Source organism: Eubalaena glacialis, chromosome 6 (assembly GCF_028564815.1).
Source record: "Eubalaena glacialis isolate mEubGla1 chromosome 6, mEubGla1.1.hap2.+ XY, whole genome shotgun sequence".
Taxonomy (NCBI): domain Eukaryota; kingdom Metazoa; phylum Chordata; class Mammalia; order Artiodactyla; family Balaenidae; genus Eubalaena; species Eubalaena glacialis.
Genome location: NC_083721.1, coordinates 72,374,296 through 72,390,747, shown reverse-complemented (window position 1 = coordinate 72,390,747; position 16,452 = coordinate 72,374,296). Strand labels below are relative to the sequence as shown.

The following is a 16,452-nucleotide window of genomic DNA, read 5'->3' as shown; positions in this document are numbered from 1 at the left end:
CAAATTAAATACCCTTTTCTCTTCTTAACCTGATTGTTAGTTGAATTTTTGTTGACATTTCCAAGAGTCCTCTCCTAGTAGAGTCACATAGGTCATGCTTAATCCGTTTAGCAGTAACTTGTAAGAACAAGCACAAACTGTTGTCTACAGGAAAGCTCGTCTGAGTCTAGGAGTCCAGGGTTTTTATTGGAGATTGGTCATGTAGGCACAATTTCAGTCACTAACATTCCTGACTCTGAGAAGTAAACAGATGTTCAGCATAAACTGTATTATTTCTGTTAACAGTTTGGGCACAATGAGACTGCCTTATTGCTTAGGGAAGTTTTATGTCAGTGTAGGGACTGTTTACCATTCAAATTCCAGGACCAGTGTGAGGTCAAACTTGCAAGCAGGTCTTTCTAAAGATAGTAGTCTTAGGCCCGCTATGTTAACTGTTTTCTACACAATAGACTTTTGTATTTACTTATCTAACATTTCCACTTGTCCACATTCCTTCCTACAGATCTTGTGTATACTGAATGTTTGTGTTCACCCAAAATTCATATGTTGAAAGCCTAACTCTCAATATAATGGTTAGGAGATGGGGTCTTTGGTAGATGATTAGGTCATGAGGGTAGAGCCCTTATGAATGAGATTAATACCCTTATGAAAGAGCTCCTTGCCCCTTCTGCCAGAGGATACAACCAGACTATGGCCTTAAGAAACAAGAAGTGGGCCTTCACCAGGCACCCAGTCTTCTGGTGCCTTGATCTTGGACTTGTCAGCCTCCAGAACTGTGAGAAGTAAATTTCTGTTGTTTGTTAGCCACCCAGTTTATGGTATTCTGTTATAGCAGCCTGAACTAAGGCAAGATCCAAGTTACCTTCTAGTGTCATTTCCATTACCATGAAGAACTTCCTTTAGTGTTTCCTGTAGTGGAGGTCTGCTGGTGATGAATTCTCTCAATTTTTGTTTATCTGAAATATCTTTATTTCCTCTTCATTTTTGAAGGGTAGTTTCATTGGAGATAGACTTCAGTATTGAACATCTTTCTTTTTTTAAAATTTTTTTTAAAATTTATTTATTTATGGCTGTGTTGGGTCTTCGTTTCTGTGCGAGGGCTCTCTCTAGCTGCGGCAAGTGGGGGCCACTCCTCATCGCGGTGTGCGGGCCTCTCATCATCGCGGCCTCCCTTGTGGCGGAGCACAGGCTCCAGACACACAGGCTCAGTAATTGTGGCTCATGGGCCCAGCTGCTCTGCGGCATGTGGGATCTTCCCAGACCAGGGCTCAAACCCGTGTCCCCTGCATTGGCAGGCAGACTCCCAACCGCTGCGCCACCAGGGAAGCCCTGAACATCTTTCTTTTAGCGCTTTAACTATTTGTTCCATTGTCTTCTCATCTTCATTTTTTTAAATTAAAGACTATTATTTATTTATTTATTTATTTATTTAGGCTGTGTTGGGTCTTCGTTGCTGCGCGCAGGCTTTCTCTAGTTGTGGTGAGCGGGGGCTACTCTTCATTGAGGTGCACAGGCTTCTCATTGTGGTGGCTTCTCTTGTCGTGGAGCATGGGCTCTAGGCACATGGGCTTCAGTAGTTGTGGCATGTGGGTTCAGTGGTTGTGGCTTGCAAGCTCTAGAGTGCAGGCTCAGTAGTTGTGGCGCACGGGCTTAGTTGCTCCGCAGCATGTGGGATCTTCCTGGACCAGGGATCGAACTTGTGTCGCCTGCATTGGCAGGCAGATTCTTAACCACTGCACCACCAGGGAAGCCCTTAAAGACTATTTTTTAAAAGCAGTTTTAGATTCACTGAAAAATTGTGAAGAAGGTACAGAGATTTCCCAAATACTCTCTTCCTCCTCACATGCATAGGCTCCCCTATTATCAACATCCCCAACCAGAGTGATACTTTTGTTATAACTGACGAAACTATATTGACATATCATAGTCACCCAAAGTCCATAGTTTACATTAGGATTTACTCTTCGTGTTGTACATTCTATGGGTTTGGACAAATGTATAACGACATGTAGCCATCATTACAGTATCATACAGGGTAGTTCCACTGCCCTCAAAATCCTCTGTGCTCTATTAATCCCTCACCCCTCCATCCCTGGCAAACACTGATCTTTTTACTGTGTCCATAGTTTTGCCTTTTCCAGAATGTCATATAGTTGGAATCATATAGTATGTAACCTTTTCAGATTGGCTTATTTCACTTACTGATATGCATTTAAGGTTCCTCCATGTCTTTTCCTGGCTTAATAGCTCATCTTTTTAGCTCTGAATAATATTCCATTGTCTGGATGTACCACTGTTTATTTATCCACTCACCTCTTGAAGAACATCTTGGCTGCTTCTAAGTTGTAGCAATTGTGAATAAAGCTGCTATAAACATCCATGAACAGGTTTTTGTTTGGATATAAGTTTTTAACTCATTTGTGTAAATACCAAAGAGCATGATTGCTGAGTGGTTATGGTAAAAGTATGTTTAGTTTTGTAAGAAACTGCCAAACTGTCTTCCAAAGTAGCTGTACATTTTGCATTCCCACCAGCAATGAATAAGAGTTCTGTTGCTCCACATCCTTGGCAGCATTTGGTATAGTATGTGTTCCAGATTTTGGCCATTCTAATAGGTGTATAGTGATATCTTGTTTTAATTTGCATTTCCCTGATGACATATAATGTGAAACGTCTCTTCGTATGTTTATTTGCCATCTATATACCTTCTTTGGTGAGGTGTCTATTAAGGTTTTTGGCCCATGTTTTACTTGGGTTGTTCATTTTCTTTTTCTTTCTTTTGGCCGCGCTGGGCATGGCATGTGGGATCTTAGTTCCCCGAAAAGGGATCGAACCCGGGCCCTCTGCATTGGAAGCACAGAGTCTTAACCACTGGACCGCCAGGGAAGTCTCTCATTTTCTTACTGTTGAGTTTTAAGAGTTCTTTGTATATTTTGGATAATAGTCCTTTATCAGATTTGGCTTTTGCAAATATTTTCTCCCAGTCTGTGGCTTGTCTTCTTATTCTCTTGATGTTAACCTTCATTGAGCAGAAGTTTTTAATTTTAATAAAGTTGAAATTGTCAATTATTTCATTAATGGATCATACCTTTAGTGTTATATCTAAAAAGTCATCACTATATCCAAGGACATCTGGTTTTTCTCCTATGGTATCTTCTAAGAGTTTTATATAGTTTTGTGTTTTACATTTTAGGTGTATAATCCATTTTGAGTTAATTTTTCTGAAAGATGTAAGGTCTGTCTCCAGATTCATTTTTTTTCCCCATGTGAATATCCAGTTGTTCCAGCACCATTTGTTGAAAAGACCATCTTTGTTCCATTGTGTTGCCTTTTTTCCTTTGTCAAAGATCAGTTGAATGTACTTATGTGGGCCTATTTCTGGGCTCTCTATTCTGTTCCATTGGTCTATTTGTTTCTGGCTCTCTATTCTGTTCCATTGGTCTATTTGTTTCTTCTTTTGCCAGTACCACACTGTCTTGATAATGTAACTTTATAGTAAATCTTGAAGTCAGGTAGTGTCAGTCCTCCAACTTTTTTTTCTTCAACATTTTGTTGGCTCTTCTTGGTCTTTTGCCATCTATATAAACTTTGGAATTAGTTTGTTGATATGCACAACATAACTTGCTGGGATTTTGATTGGGATCGCATTGAATCTATAGATGAAGTTGGGAAGAACTGACATCTTGATAATATTGAGTCTTCCTATCCATGAGCATGAACTGTCTCTCAATTTATTTAGTTCTTGTATTTTTTCTGGGTATTACACTTGAAATTTAGTTTACTAATTTTAAGTTGGGACCTCAGTTAGCTAATCTATACATTTTTTTCAAATCTGTTCCTTTTTTTCAGGTCATAAACAAGGTCCATCTTAAGGCAAATCATGTTGTAAAGAGAGATGTTAATGAACATTTAAGAATCAAGACTGTCTACGATAAAAGTATTGAAGAGTAAGTACACCATTATTTGTCATCTTTTTTATTAAGAATCAAACTATTGAAAATATTTTCATCTGTTACCTGGAGTTCCATAAATGGAACTAGATGCTAATGTACCCTCAAAATGGAATTAAGCTAAATATGCTTTTTAGTTTAGAAAGATGAAGGCCATGGGATATGATTTAAATCTATACATCATGAATAATTTAAACACACCAGTGTATATCTACTTATGTGGTCAATAACAGACCTGGAAGGCACTTAAGTACTTGGAGGAACAATAAGACAAAATACTAATATATACAATAATAAGAACATTTACAAAATTATTAACCAGAGAGATGATATACCCTAATTTTTAATTTAGAGTAAGAGGGTGTCCAGAAAAGAGATAAATTATGAATCTGTAGTAGTTTATGAAGAGCTATTGGGAGTAGCTGATGTCTTTCCCTATCTTTAACTTCCCAAATGAATGAGACAGTATGTGATCAACTCTGAAATGCTCACTGAGATTTAGAGGGACTGATATGGCATGCTTCCACAAAGCATTCCTTGGGACTCCTGCCAGTTGTATCCTGAACAAAAATGAGACAGTGGTTTGCCCTCAGCATGGCAATCTTTATGTTTTATGTCATCATTTTCAGGTTGCTCCCTGAGAAAAGACACCTTGTAAAGGTATGTAATAAATACTCATAGCTTGAATTGGACACTTAAAATGGTGCGTTTTATTGTATGTAAATTTTACTTCAGTAATGAAAAACATACACATGACTATTTTGTGAATGACTGAATAAAAGGCGTTGGTAGTGAATGTATTTCTCATTATCGCCAAGGTGTTTTTGTGATGCACTCACCAAAACTTTGTTCATATTTGATATTAAGTTAGTCTTCTCGTTTTATAATTTGATATTAAATCATTCTCATTTTTTTACTTGTCCTCTTAAGTTTTAGGGGAGCAGAGCATGCTTCGGATAGGATGAAAAAGACGATGTTTTAAAAACATTGAGAACACTATTCTCTTGGTGGAAATGCTCATTCTCCTGAAGATTAATTGGCCTGATAGTATGAAATGCCAAGGTCATTTATAGAGGTGCTAGCCTCATAAGTTTTTTAACTGTTACAGAGGCACACACACACATTAAGCCAATTCATTATGGGCCACAGAAATGGGTGAGGCTAAAGTAGATCTTCTAAATATAAAATTTTCTTAACATAAACTACCTTCATGTTGGAATAATCTAAATCAGTCTCAAATTTAAAGTAAGATTAATAGTTGCGATTTATGTTTTATAATATTCTATTTAAATGGGGTAGAGAAGGAACTTTCTGGTGTTCTTTCCTCCAAACTAAACTAGTAAATGAGGAAATTCCTTTGCTCCTAGACTCAATCTTTCCCCAGCCCTAGTCACACGACCTTTGACTAGTACCTATATTCCAGAATTATAAGGCTTTTTCCTTCTTTCCCCTTAGTTGTTAATATCCTATGCTTACTTGTTTTAAATATAGTTTATCTTTTAGCTGTAATTCTGACTGTTTTTTTTTTTTTTCCAACTTTTATTTAGACCAAACTTTTTCCACAAGCTGTTTCTTATTTAGAGAAGACTTTTCAGGTTCGTAGACCTGCGGGCACCATATTACTTAGTAGGTATGTCACATTACACACAGGTCATTTTCTTCAGTTGTTTAGTACTCTGCCCTCCCCATTCTGTCAGTATGGCAAATTGTGAGATTTATACTGGAGTATTTTATTATGCTGGCTCCTGGAGACCAAACTGTAAGATATTTAAAAAGAATAAAAGAGCATCTGTTGGGTAATCATTCTTTCCCCAATTTTCCATTATGAGGTGACCCACTGGATCTTTTCCTTGGGTGTAGTTGTACCCTTTTTCCCATATCCCCTTCCTTCCTCCTTCATGTGTACAGTATTGGCTTTTGAAGTATTTTGAGTGTTTGAAAACCCAGGTCAGAAGGATTTGCCACGGAACCAAAATTCTTTCTTAGACTACTCTTCTAACTAAAATAGTAACTATTATAAATGAACTAAATATAGCAGCTACTAGTTTTTTACAATGTTTTAACTGCTGTGAACTCATCTTTATTTTTTTTATGTAATTAAACTTTGATGTACAAATGAACTGAAGACAATGTGCAACAAACCAATACCAATACCTACGGAGGGAAAATGATCACCATAGATGCTGTACTGAGGAATGTGCAGAGCATACAAAATGTGGCCCCGTTATAGTGCCTGAGGAGCACCTCCAGGTATTTCACCATGCTCTTAGCAATGTTCTTATTCTTTAGGATAAACTTATGACAGATTTTCAATCTGTGATTGTCACTAAGAAGGTTTTACAGACTTCAGTTCAAAAGCTTCATTCTCTACCAAAAATAATCACAGTTCGGTGTGCTGATTTTTTTCTTTCATTGGTTTTCAAGTGAATTTAATTATTTTTTTCTTTTTTCAATTAATCTCTGGGGCTGCTGAATCATTTCTGCTTAGGACTTTATCTTTGCCCTCCAAAACATCTTTTAGCAGCTATATACCTCAGAATTTTTAAAGGGCAATTTAACATTATCTCTTCAAATAAAAATAATGTGTATGCTTTAACCCAACCTGGAAATGTATTCCATAAAAATACATATAACTATGTAATATATGTTCAAGGATATTCTTTGCAAAACTATAAATATGCCTATATTAATATTAGTTAAGTTATGGCATAACCACATAATGGAGCACTATACAGCTGTTAAAGAATGAAGTAGAAGGACTCCCCTGGTGGTCCAGCAGGTAAGACTCTGTGCTCCCAATGCAGGGCGCCCAGGTTCAATACCTGGTTGGGGAACTAGATCCCATATGCATGCCACAACTAAGAGTCTGCATGCCACAACTAAGATCTGGTGCAGCCAAAATAAATAAATAAGTATTTTAAAAAAAAAGAGAACGAAATAGATCTTTATATACTGATTTGGAAAGATAGTTAAGCTTTTAAATGGAAAAAAATAAGTTGTAAATCAGTATGGGTAGTTAGTCTATTTCATTTAAAAATTTTAAATTATCATCAATTATTCAGCTTTCAATAAAGCTGAAATAAAAGCATAAAAAATAAAAATAAGAAGTGTATACACACATATAAAAAATTATGAAGTAATCTGGAGGTATATGTATATTAAAAAATCTGGAGACATTAAAATTTTAATGGTTTTCATTGAGTTGGATTATGGGGGGCTTTTATTTGGTAGCTTATACATTTTTGTAATGTTCTAATTTTTCATATTAAGCATCTATTATTTGTATCAGAAAAAATATAAAAATTTTAAATGCATAAACCAGAAAGCCAATTTATTTATAGCTATATTTTGGAAAATATGATTATTGCTTTAGCTGCTTTTCTCTATTGAGCTGTGTTCTCTCATTACTTTTAGAAAATGAATACATTATTAAACATTGACTTTGTAAGCAAAATTAAGCGTATAGTTGAAGTTTACTTTATAATTTTTTTCTCAGAGTATTTGAAGCTCACTAAAGACTTTTAGAACCCTGTATATTGGCACTAACACAGCTAACTTACTCAGCTTCCATTTCTTTTATCAAATTTCTTGAAAGCATAGAGGGTTTTGGGAACATGTTTAAAAACTAAAACAACTTGTTAATTACATATTTGTCTCTTTTCCTAAGACATTTAGAGATATTTCCTAGACATTTTAAGGCACATTTCTTTGTTTTTTTTCTAAGGTATTTTTGTTTTTAATTCTTTTGGCTTTTTCAAATTCTGCTTTCTACTTATCTTCTTGGGGGTCCTGATTTTTTTTTTTTTTTTAATAAATGAGAGATCATTTGAAAGAATGCTATTAAATCACAGCTTTTCTTAATATCAACTATTAATAGATTAAAGTAATTGAATTTTAAAATTATAAATACATGTATTAGAGAAGCAAGAGTAAACAATGTAATGAAATGAGAATTTCTGTCTTTTCTCTCTCTACAAGCATCACTTATGCCTTAAAAAAAACACCATTTACTGATTTTCCTATTTATAATTTGGAGATTATGATTGTTTAGGAACTTTGATAGAAGAAGTTCTCTAAAAAACGTATGTTAAAAGGGCAAAGTTTGCTTAGAAAACTAGAAACAAAGGTAATATTACAAGATGACTTTAACTTTTTACCGTATATACCTTTGTATTATCTGAATTTTTAACAAGATACATGAATTACTTATAATAGGAAAATACTTCCAGTAAATAAAGTTTTTTATTAATTAGTTTTGAAGTAACTATAGATTCACGGGAAATTGCTAAAAAAAATGTGTACAAGAAGGTCCCTTGTAATTTTCACCTAGTTTCAGGGTTTAATAAAACCTTTTCTATTGCTGTCTTTTTTATACCCTGGTTGGATGCCCTTTATAAATAGCAATTGTTTGTTTTAATTAATATTATACATTTATGATTATAGTATATAAAGTAGAAATTTTAATAAAATAAATTTAAAATTAGAGATAGGAATTGAGTAGAGAGAGGTATGGATTTTGATAAAAGCTGAAGGATAATAAATAAAAATTAAATCATACATATTTAGAGTCTGGATTCATTATAAATTAAAAGTCCTGATAGCTAACCTCATCTCTGGTCTGTTTTTCCATTGTTGTCCCTCATGGGCATAGCAATGCAGAGTCTGCTGTGGGGGTAAGTGGCCCTGTGGAGCAGTGGGTGTGCCAGACCAAGAGGGAGTCCGGGATGCAGACTTTGTTCTTTATGTTGGTGCTCTGGCCACTGAGAGGTGCAGCCATGAAAACATCATCTCTTATGCAGCCTATTGTCAGCAGGAAGCAAAAATGGACAGGTAAACTTTCCCCTGAGACTTATTTCCCAAGATCTAAAATAAGAACTCTTAAACCATATTCTAAGTGTGGAGAGTACAAGAAGTTTGCATTTGCCAGATTACCTCCAGTAGTAAGAAATGGCATACTGCCTGGATTGGGGTGTGGTGGGGGAACCAGGTTATACAACTGCTATGCATATGGTAATATAAGTACCAATTCCAAAGGAAAAGTCTACTGTCAATAGAATTTTCTTTGAAAGTGATGACACCTCTCTAAGGAAACAATTTGAACTTTAATTTTAGCACTTCTGTGCTAAACTGTAAGATGTTCAAAATAACTCTTCATCTAATTGTCATATCATTATGTCCTTCACTTAGCTTAATTGTCTCTAAAAAATTTAGAGTCCCGGAACTTCCCTGGCGGTCCAGTGGTTAAGTCTCCGCACTTCCACTGCAGGAGGAGCCAGTTCAGTCCCCGGTTGGACTAAGATCCCACATGCCGCTTGGCCAAAAAAAAAAAAAAAAAAGAGTCCTCTTTTTTATTTACAAAATATTTCAAAAAATTTTTTTCAGTGAAGCAGCCTTGAAATAAAGTTGTAATGTATACAGAAGATTGCCTGTCACACACCAGACAAGTCAGTTAAAGGCAGTAGAAACTGGTATGTCTCAGTATAGTTTGTATGTGACATTCTCAAATCTAGGAGAGTTAATGTGACCACATTCAATGGTCCAGTGAATGGAAGGACCGTTGCTGAGTTCCTGAACATTCATCTACCTATCAAAATACTAGCTGACTTTAAAGAGCTGTTTCACTTCTATTGATATCTAATTAATTTAAGGAAAAAATGAAATTATTAGTAGGACCAAGTAGCCAATACAAAGGAAACACTAATATATGCTTCAGAATTATACTGTCAATACTGAAGGTGGTAAGGAGGTCAAAATCGGCATAATGGATTATGAAAGCAGTCTGTTAGCATGTTACTATGTAATTGTTGATCCATGAAATAAACTCAAAAATCTTTAGCTTCTGAATGTTGAGAATGCATCGAGTCAAATATTTAATATATTACTGAAGAAGGAAGTGCTATATGGTTTTGCAGATGTATATGTACTATTGTTTAGTAAAAAGAATATATGTATTTAATAGAGTGTTCCTTTTTTCCTGAGAAGCTGTCATTAAATTTATGATATTTTATAATTACTCGTGTCTCAATATCAAGGAAATATGGTATTTGAAGTGCTAAATGAATGACAAGTTACTTGATAAAATGAGATACTTCTTAAAGTAGATGTCTTTGAGAAATATACCTTCATAATAGCAGTGCTGCAAAATCATGGTTCTTTATCTTAATTTGACCTAAACCATATGGATTGTGTACACACACAATCTCATTTTTAATATACTGTTGAGAGTCAGAAGAACATTGCAAAACAGTGTACATAATACGATTTCATACTTGTTTTAAAAATCTGTGTATGGACTTGAATGTGCTAAGGTAAAAGTCAAAAATAATTAGGATTACCAGCTATCCCAGTTTTCTCGGGAGTACCCTTGTTTTAGCCTTAAAAGTCCCATATCCCGGGAAATCCCTCAGTCCTAGGCAAACCAGGATGGCTGGTTACTCTAAAAAATAAAGCACCCCAATTGTCGATAGCAGTTACCTGTGATAGTGGAATTTAGTGGCGGCAGTTTGTAAAATAGGGAATTTTTACTTTTTTCTTCATACATTTCTATATGTTTGGATATATAGCTTTTTCCAATGAGCTTTTGTTACTTTTTTAAACAAAAGACATGTTAAAGTGAACCTTATGTATTAGGAACAGAATGGCTTCCCTGGGGAAGTAGGGAGAGGCATATAAAATCCCATGTTGAGATGGGTCTAGATTAGTTCAACTCCTTTCAGCATCTGATAATACTGAAAGTACTTAAAGTATCTAATTGTCTTTTGGGAGAGAATCCAACATAGGAGTTATCACATAGATGAGAATCCCATAGCCCAGAGATGCATCTCACTTTCATTGCACTGCTATTATGTTTCTTTAAGGCACTTGAACATTTGGTTCACTTTAGGTATGAATGACTAGCTGAAAGAATAAATGTTCCTTGTGTCAGTGAATCTGAAGCTACTCATGTATGTATTCTCATACCTGGGGAAGATTTTGGATTCTTATGAGGAGAATGTTGATGTTAGAAGAGCAATATCTTAAGTTGTTCTTTTTGAATCTTTTTGATAGAAGTGAAACTTTCCTTCAAAACTACTATATTGCGTTAACTCATTCCATAAATATTTGAGCACTTAATATGTTGCCAGCAGACTAGGTGAACAAAATAGACATGTGTACCTGTCTCATGGAACTTACAAATTACAGAGGGAGTCAGATATTAGTTAAATACTGATACAAATAGACATGTGACTTCCAATATGATAAATACTTTGTAGAAAAAGACAGGGTGTTGCAACATAAAAGAGAACAAAAGGGGGAAACATAATTTAGATCAACTGGGCAAAAAAGGCCTCTTTGAAAAAGTGAAACTTTAGATATAACCTGAAAATCGATAGGCTTCAGCCAAATAAAGAGCTGGAGAAAGAGCTTATGTTAGGAAAATGCTGTGTCTACCTGTTGCTGTTAGAAGCCACTCCAGTGGAAACTGTGTTTGAGGATGAGAGCTTTAGGGGATGCACTGGAGGGAGAAGTAGACAGGGCTGTTTCATTCTAAATGCAGTAGGAAGTCCCTGACAGGGTTTAAGCCTGATAGTGACGTTTATTTTATATCTTAGAGGTCACCGTGGCAATATTTCGGTGAATGAATTATACTCATACTTTTCTAAGTGTAAGTCTGTTGTTTTCAAGTATGAAGAAAGTGCACTGTATGCTTTTTTAACTAAATAAGGCAAATGTTACTCTCTAAATAGGCCAACACCATTTGGGGAGGTTTGTGGTTTTCTATGGTAAAATGTTGAGGTAGTGTTGGGAGAAATACCTTGTGGTTCCTTACTGTTTGTCACAGCTTTTGAAAGGCAGGTGGGTGCATGGTGAAACTGATTGAATTACTGTGGGTCCTCGTCAGCTCTTGGACTCTCAAGTTCTAGGCTCAGAAAGAGATATAGAATTCTGTAGATTCTAGAAGGTATAGAATACTGTATGAAAGAAGATAATAGGAAGATAAAAAACTTTATGTTGGGCTTCCCTGGTGGCACAGTGGTTAAGAATCCGCCTGCCAATGCAGGGGACATGGGTTCGAGCCCTGGTCCAGGAAGATCCCACATGCCGCAGAGCGACTAAACCCGTGTGCCACAACTACTGAGCCTGCGCTCTAGAGCCTGTGTGCCACAACTACTGAAGCCTGCGCGCCTAGAGCCCGTGCTCTGCAACAAGAGAAGCCACCGCAGTGAGAAGCCCGCGCACCGCAGCGAAGAGTAGACCCCGCTCACCGCACTAGAAGAAAGCCCGTGCGCAGCAACAAAGACCCAACACAGCCAAAAATAAATAAATTTTAAAAAAAATTTTATGTTAATGAAGGCATTATTGGGACAGGAGAAAGGGGATAGTGAAATGGAAATAAGAAGGTTCAGCAACTTGCAGCAACCTGAATGATTTGCTTATTGTCCTATTTTGTACCTACTTTTCCTCTCTACCTACTTGTCTGTCCCTGTGCCTATATATATAGTAAAATGCTGAAGTCAGAAATGAATTTTGCAAGTAAAATAGTGTTATAATTTAAATTTTTTAGTTCATTCCCTTTTTTGGTACATATTGACATACTTTACAAATTCACACTGAAGTATAATTAACTGACTCTATCCTCTTGTGGGAACAGGTGTTGATTAGCTATGTCATAGGAAAACACAGGTATATGTCTTGAAAGTAAAAGATAGTGAAAGTTAGATGTTATGTTATAAAATGACATTTGATATTTCACAAAGATTTTTCTGACCTTGATCAGTTTTTGATAGAAAAATATAGGTTAATAAGTATAATACATATTGTCCTGGAATATAATTAAAAATTTAATGTCTGTTTTAACAGGCCAATTGCAGGATATGCTAACCTGTGTCCAAATATGATCTCTACCCAGCCTCAGGAGTTTGTTGGGATGCTGTCCACAGTGAAACATGAGATTATTCATGCCCTGGTAAATTTTGCTGTTAACTATTGTTCTCTCCTTCATGCCTTGATTTTCTGATTATACTCTCATTTTGATGTATATGTTAAAATTTAAGATTATGTGGCTTCTTAGATCGTGTTCAGTAAAACCTAGTTGATTAGGCCTCTGCCAGTAGACAATTTTTAATTATTAGGATAGCGGCTCGGTTGAGTTATACTACCTAAAATAATTAAACAAGTAAATCCATTGGGCAAATAGGAGTTCTGAAAAAATGATTAAGCTTCTTAAGAAAAAACTTAGTAGTCAAAAAAAATTTACTTTCATCTAAAATGATAGCTGATATGCTAATTATAGATCTTTCTTATCTCTTACAGAGATCTCATTTCTAAAAGTCTTCTTGGTCTATTTAGACTTTCTGAATTTTATATATACTAACTGATTCAGAACTTTGCTTTTCCCCAATTGGTCCAAAGTAGTAAACTTTTACAATACGTCTGGGGAATTAAATAGAGTTGCCTAAAACCTAGGAAATGTCCTCCTGATGTCATTCATGTGTTTAGAAAATAGATGGGAGTAAAATGCAGTGATTAAGAGAGAGAATGGGACTTCCTTGGTGGTGCAGTGGTTAAGAATCTGCCTGCCTCGGACTTCCCTGATGGCGCAGTGGTTAAGAATCTGCCTGCCAGTGCAGGGGACACGGGTTCAATCCCTGGTCTGGGAAGATCCCACATGCCACAGAGCAACTAAGCCTGTGCACCACAACTACTGAGCCTGTGCCCTAGAGCCCGCAAGCCACAACTACTGAGCCCACATGCCACAACTACTGAGCCCACAACAAGAGAAGCCATCGCAATGAGAAGCCTGCACACCCCAACGAAGAGTAGCCCCCGCTCACCGCAACTAGAGAAAGCCCCCATGCAGCAACGAAGACCCAATGCAGCCAAAAATAAATAAATAAATTTATAAAAAACAAAAATTAAAAAAAAATGGTAGCACCCACTATAGAGTACATTATTTAAAAAAAAAGAGAGAGGGAGAGAATGGATCACACAGATCTAGGTGTGAATCTCCTTAGGTTTACTGCTAAAAATCTTTGGGATCTGTAACAAATTATTTAGCCTTTGTAAGCCTCTGTTTCATCTATAAAATGAAGATAGTAGTACATACTACAATGGATTTTTTTCTTGAAGATTAAATAAGATGAAACATAAATGGCTTAGCACCATGCTCTACATAGTAAGGTATAATAAAATTAGTGGCTATCATTTATTAGTCTTATTTCGTGAGCTACTATGTATGACCTCAGTCTTTAAATCAGCAAATACCTTGGATAATTCAGTGAAACTCTAGTGTATCCAGATAGCACTTCTGTTCTTCAAGTAAGGAGATTCTGAAATGAATCATCTCTTTTCCTTTTATTAAAAAAGTAAGTCAAACCTGCTATTGTGATGAAAGACAAGCATCATTCTAAGTAACATTTTAAGCTTTAAGCTCCAAAAACTACAGATACTTGATGTTGAGAGAACCAGAAAAAAACAGCAGGTTTTAAGTCTAGTATATAAGTGAACATGAATGCAGAGGTCCCAGACATGAGGTAAATTAGGTTATGAACAGGCAGGTCACAAAAGAAAAGGTCCAATTGGCCAAGAAGTATATGAGAACATACTCAGATTTACTTTAGCAATCAGGGAATCTCAAATTAAAGTCAGACACCATTGAATATAAAAACATGTGTGAGAGTTACTATGTACATTGACTTTAAGGTAGTGATTACCTCTGGGAAAAGTGGGAAGAGAAAGGGTTAAGGTAATGGGCCTTCAATGATATTTATTCTGCAGTGTTTTATTTCTTAAAAAAAAAGTCTGAAGAAAATGTGGCAAAACTAATATCTTAAATCCTCTTAAAGAGTATACATAAGTTTCTATTAGATTTTTAAACTTTTTTGTATATTTGAATTATTTAAAAAATTGTAAAAACCTAGGGAACTAAAAATATTAGTTTGTCTCAAAAACCATCCTGGAGGATGGTAAGAATTAAATGTTTAACAAATACACTTATTCCCTATAAAGTTATATACGCTCTAGCTATCAAATACAGTCATTCCTGGTGCTTTCAATACCAGATAAGCCTTCTGAAATGTGAGTGCTTAGAAAAATTTTCAAATTTATATTGTGGAAAAAAATGTGTATTTAGAATATTATGAAAGATGAGGCACAGCATACTATTTTAAGCTTTATATAACCTCAGTGAATTGTAAAGTAAAAACTGTTTAGATTTTCTTAGCTGACTCCATTAAATATTCTTTGCATCTTCAGAGATTAAAAAAGAAGAAATGTAGAAATAAAAGAATACTGTGGATTCCATTAATCATTTTGGCAAGCCTTGAATGACACAGGCCACAGTTATGTAAGCAAAGACATTTGCCAAAGAAATTGATTAATTAAGTGATCATTTGTGATTGTTAGTTATTTGGATATAAACTATAGCATAGTCTCAATGTATAAAACATACTTAAATTAATAGTTACAAGAGCACTTTGTTTTAGTTATTAGGTTAGGAAAGAAAGTAAGAAAAGAAATCTTACTAATGAAATAGGAGATATCAAATGTCAATAATTTTTTTTTTTGCCCATTTTCTCATCTTATTTGGGAGAGGGGATAGAGAATGGGAATTTGAATACCTTTATGTGAAGTAGCTACTATCTTATTAAAATTGAAGACTTCTTAAAAATACTGTCTAAAAATGTGATTATAAACACACAAATTCACATTGTAAAAAACTTTTAGAAATACAGATGATTTTACACATTGCTCTACCACCAAAAGAACCACAGCTAACATTTCGATATATGTTTCCAGTCTTTTTTCTGACGTATACACCCCACCCACATAAACACACATTTATAGTCTTTTTTATTTTAGATATAGATATATGTTAAATATGGACTTTGGTATCAAAGACTTTGAATTTTTATGAGTGATCTTACGAGCACACCCCCCTGCTCTAAACTGTATTGTTAATTGTTGTTAATAGTAACATTCCCTGGTTGCAATTGTAGAGTTTGTTAGTAAGTTCATGTGAAGAGGACCAACTATGATAAACACATCTTCAAACAAATAAATGCATTGTCTATACCAACCAAAGAATGTCTTTGTTACTATTACTTTCGGTTTCCTCACTTAGAATTATCTCAAGTAATTGAAATTTAAAATTCATAATATGAAACACTTAATTTCAGTCCAATTCCAGTATATGGCAAGTTCCTGTAGAAGTATTGGCCTGACACTTTTACGTGGTTATATCAGTGTTCTCTTTTGATAGTAGCATGTTGTGATATCTATAATCAGATTTGATATTTTTCACTGTAAGACATTTTGAACTTTTTCTTACAGGGTTTCTCTGCTGGGCTATTTGCATTCTACCATGATAAAGATGGAAATCCTCTAACTTCAAGATTTGCAGATGGTCTCCCACCTTTTAACTATAGGTATTTGGGTTTTTTTGTTCTTGTTCTTCTCTTTTAGGAGAGTACTAAGACTAGAATCTGAGAACCATAGCATGTTAAGTTCCATAAATAATATT

At 35.2% G+C, this 16,452-nt stretch overlaps 1 protein-coding gene across 2 annotated transcripts in view; it reads left to right on the top strand.

The window, feature by feature from the left end:
* Positions 1-16,452, top strand: part of LMLN (leishmanolysin like peptidase) — a 75,314-nt gene that overhangs the window by 16,639 nt on the left and 42,223 nt on the right. For both annotated transcript variants that reach the window (XM_061193192.1, XM_061193191.1), the window contains exons 2-8: positions 3,850-3,947; positions 4,580-4,610; positions 5,498-5,580; positions 6,077-6,200; positions 8,602-8,780; positions 12,792-12,897; positions 16,263-16,357. In XM_061193192.1, the coding sequence (XP_061049175.1) occupies positions 3,850-3,947; positions 4,580-4,610; positions 5,498-5,580; positions 6,077-6,200; positions 8,602-8,780; positions 12,792-12,897; positions 16,263-16,357 (716 nt within the window). The remainder of the gene's footprint in view (positions 1-3,849; positions 3,948-4,579; positions 4,611-5,497; positions 5,581-6,076; positions 6,201-8,601; positions 8,781-12,791; positions 12,898-16,262; positions 16,358-16,452) is intronic.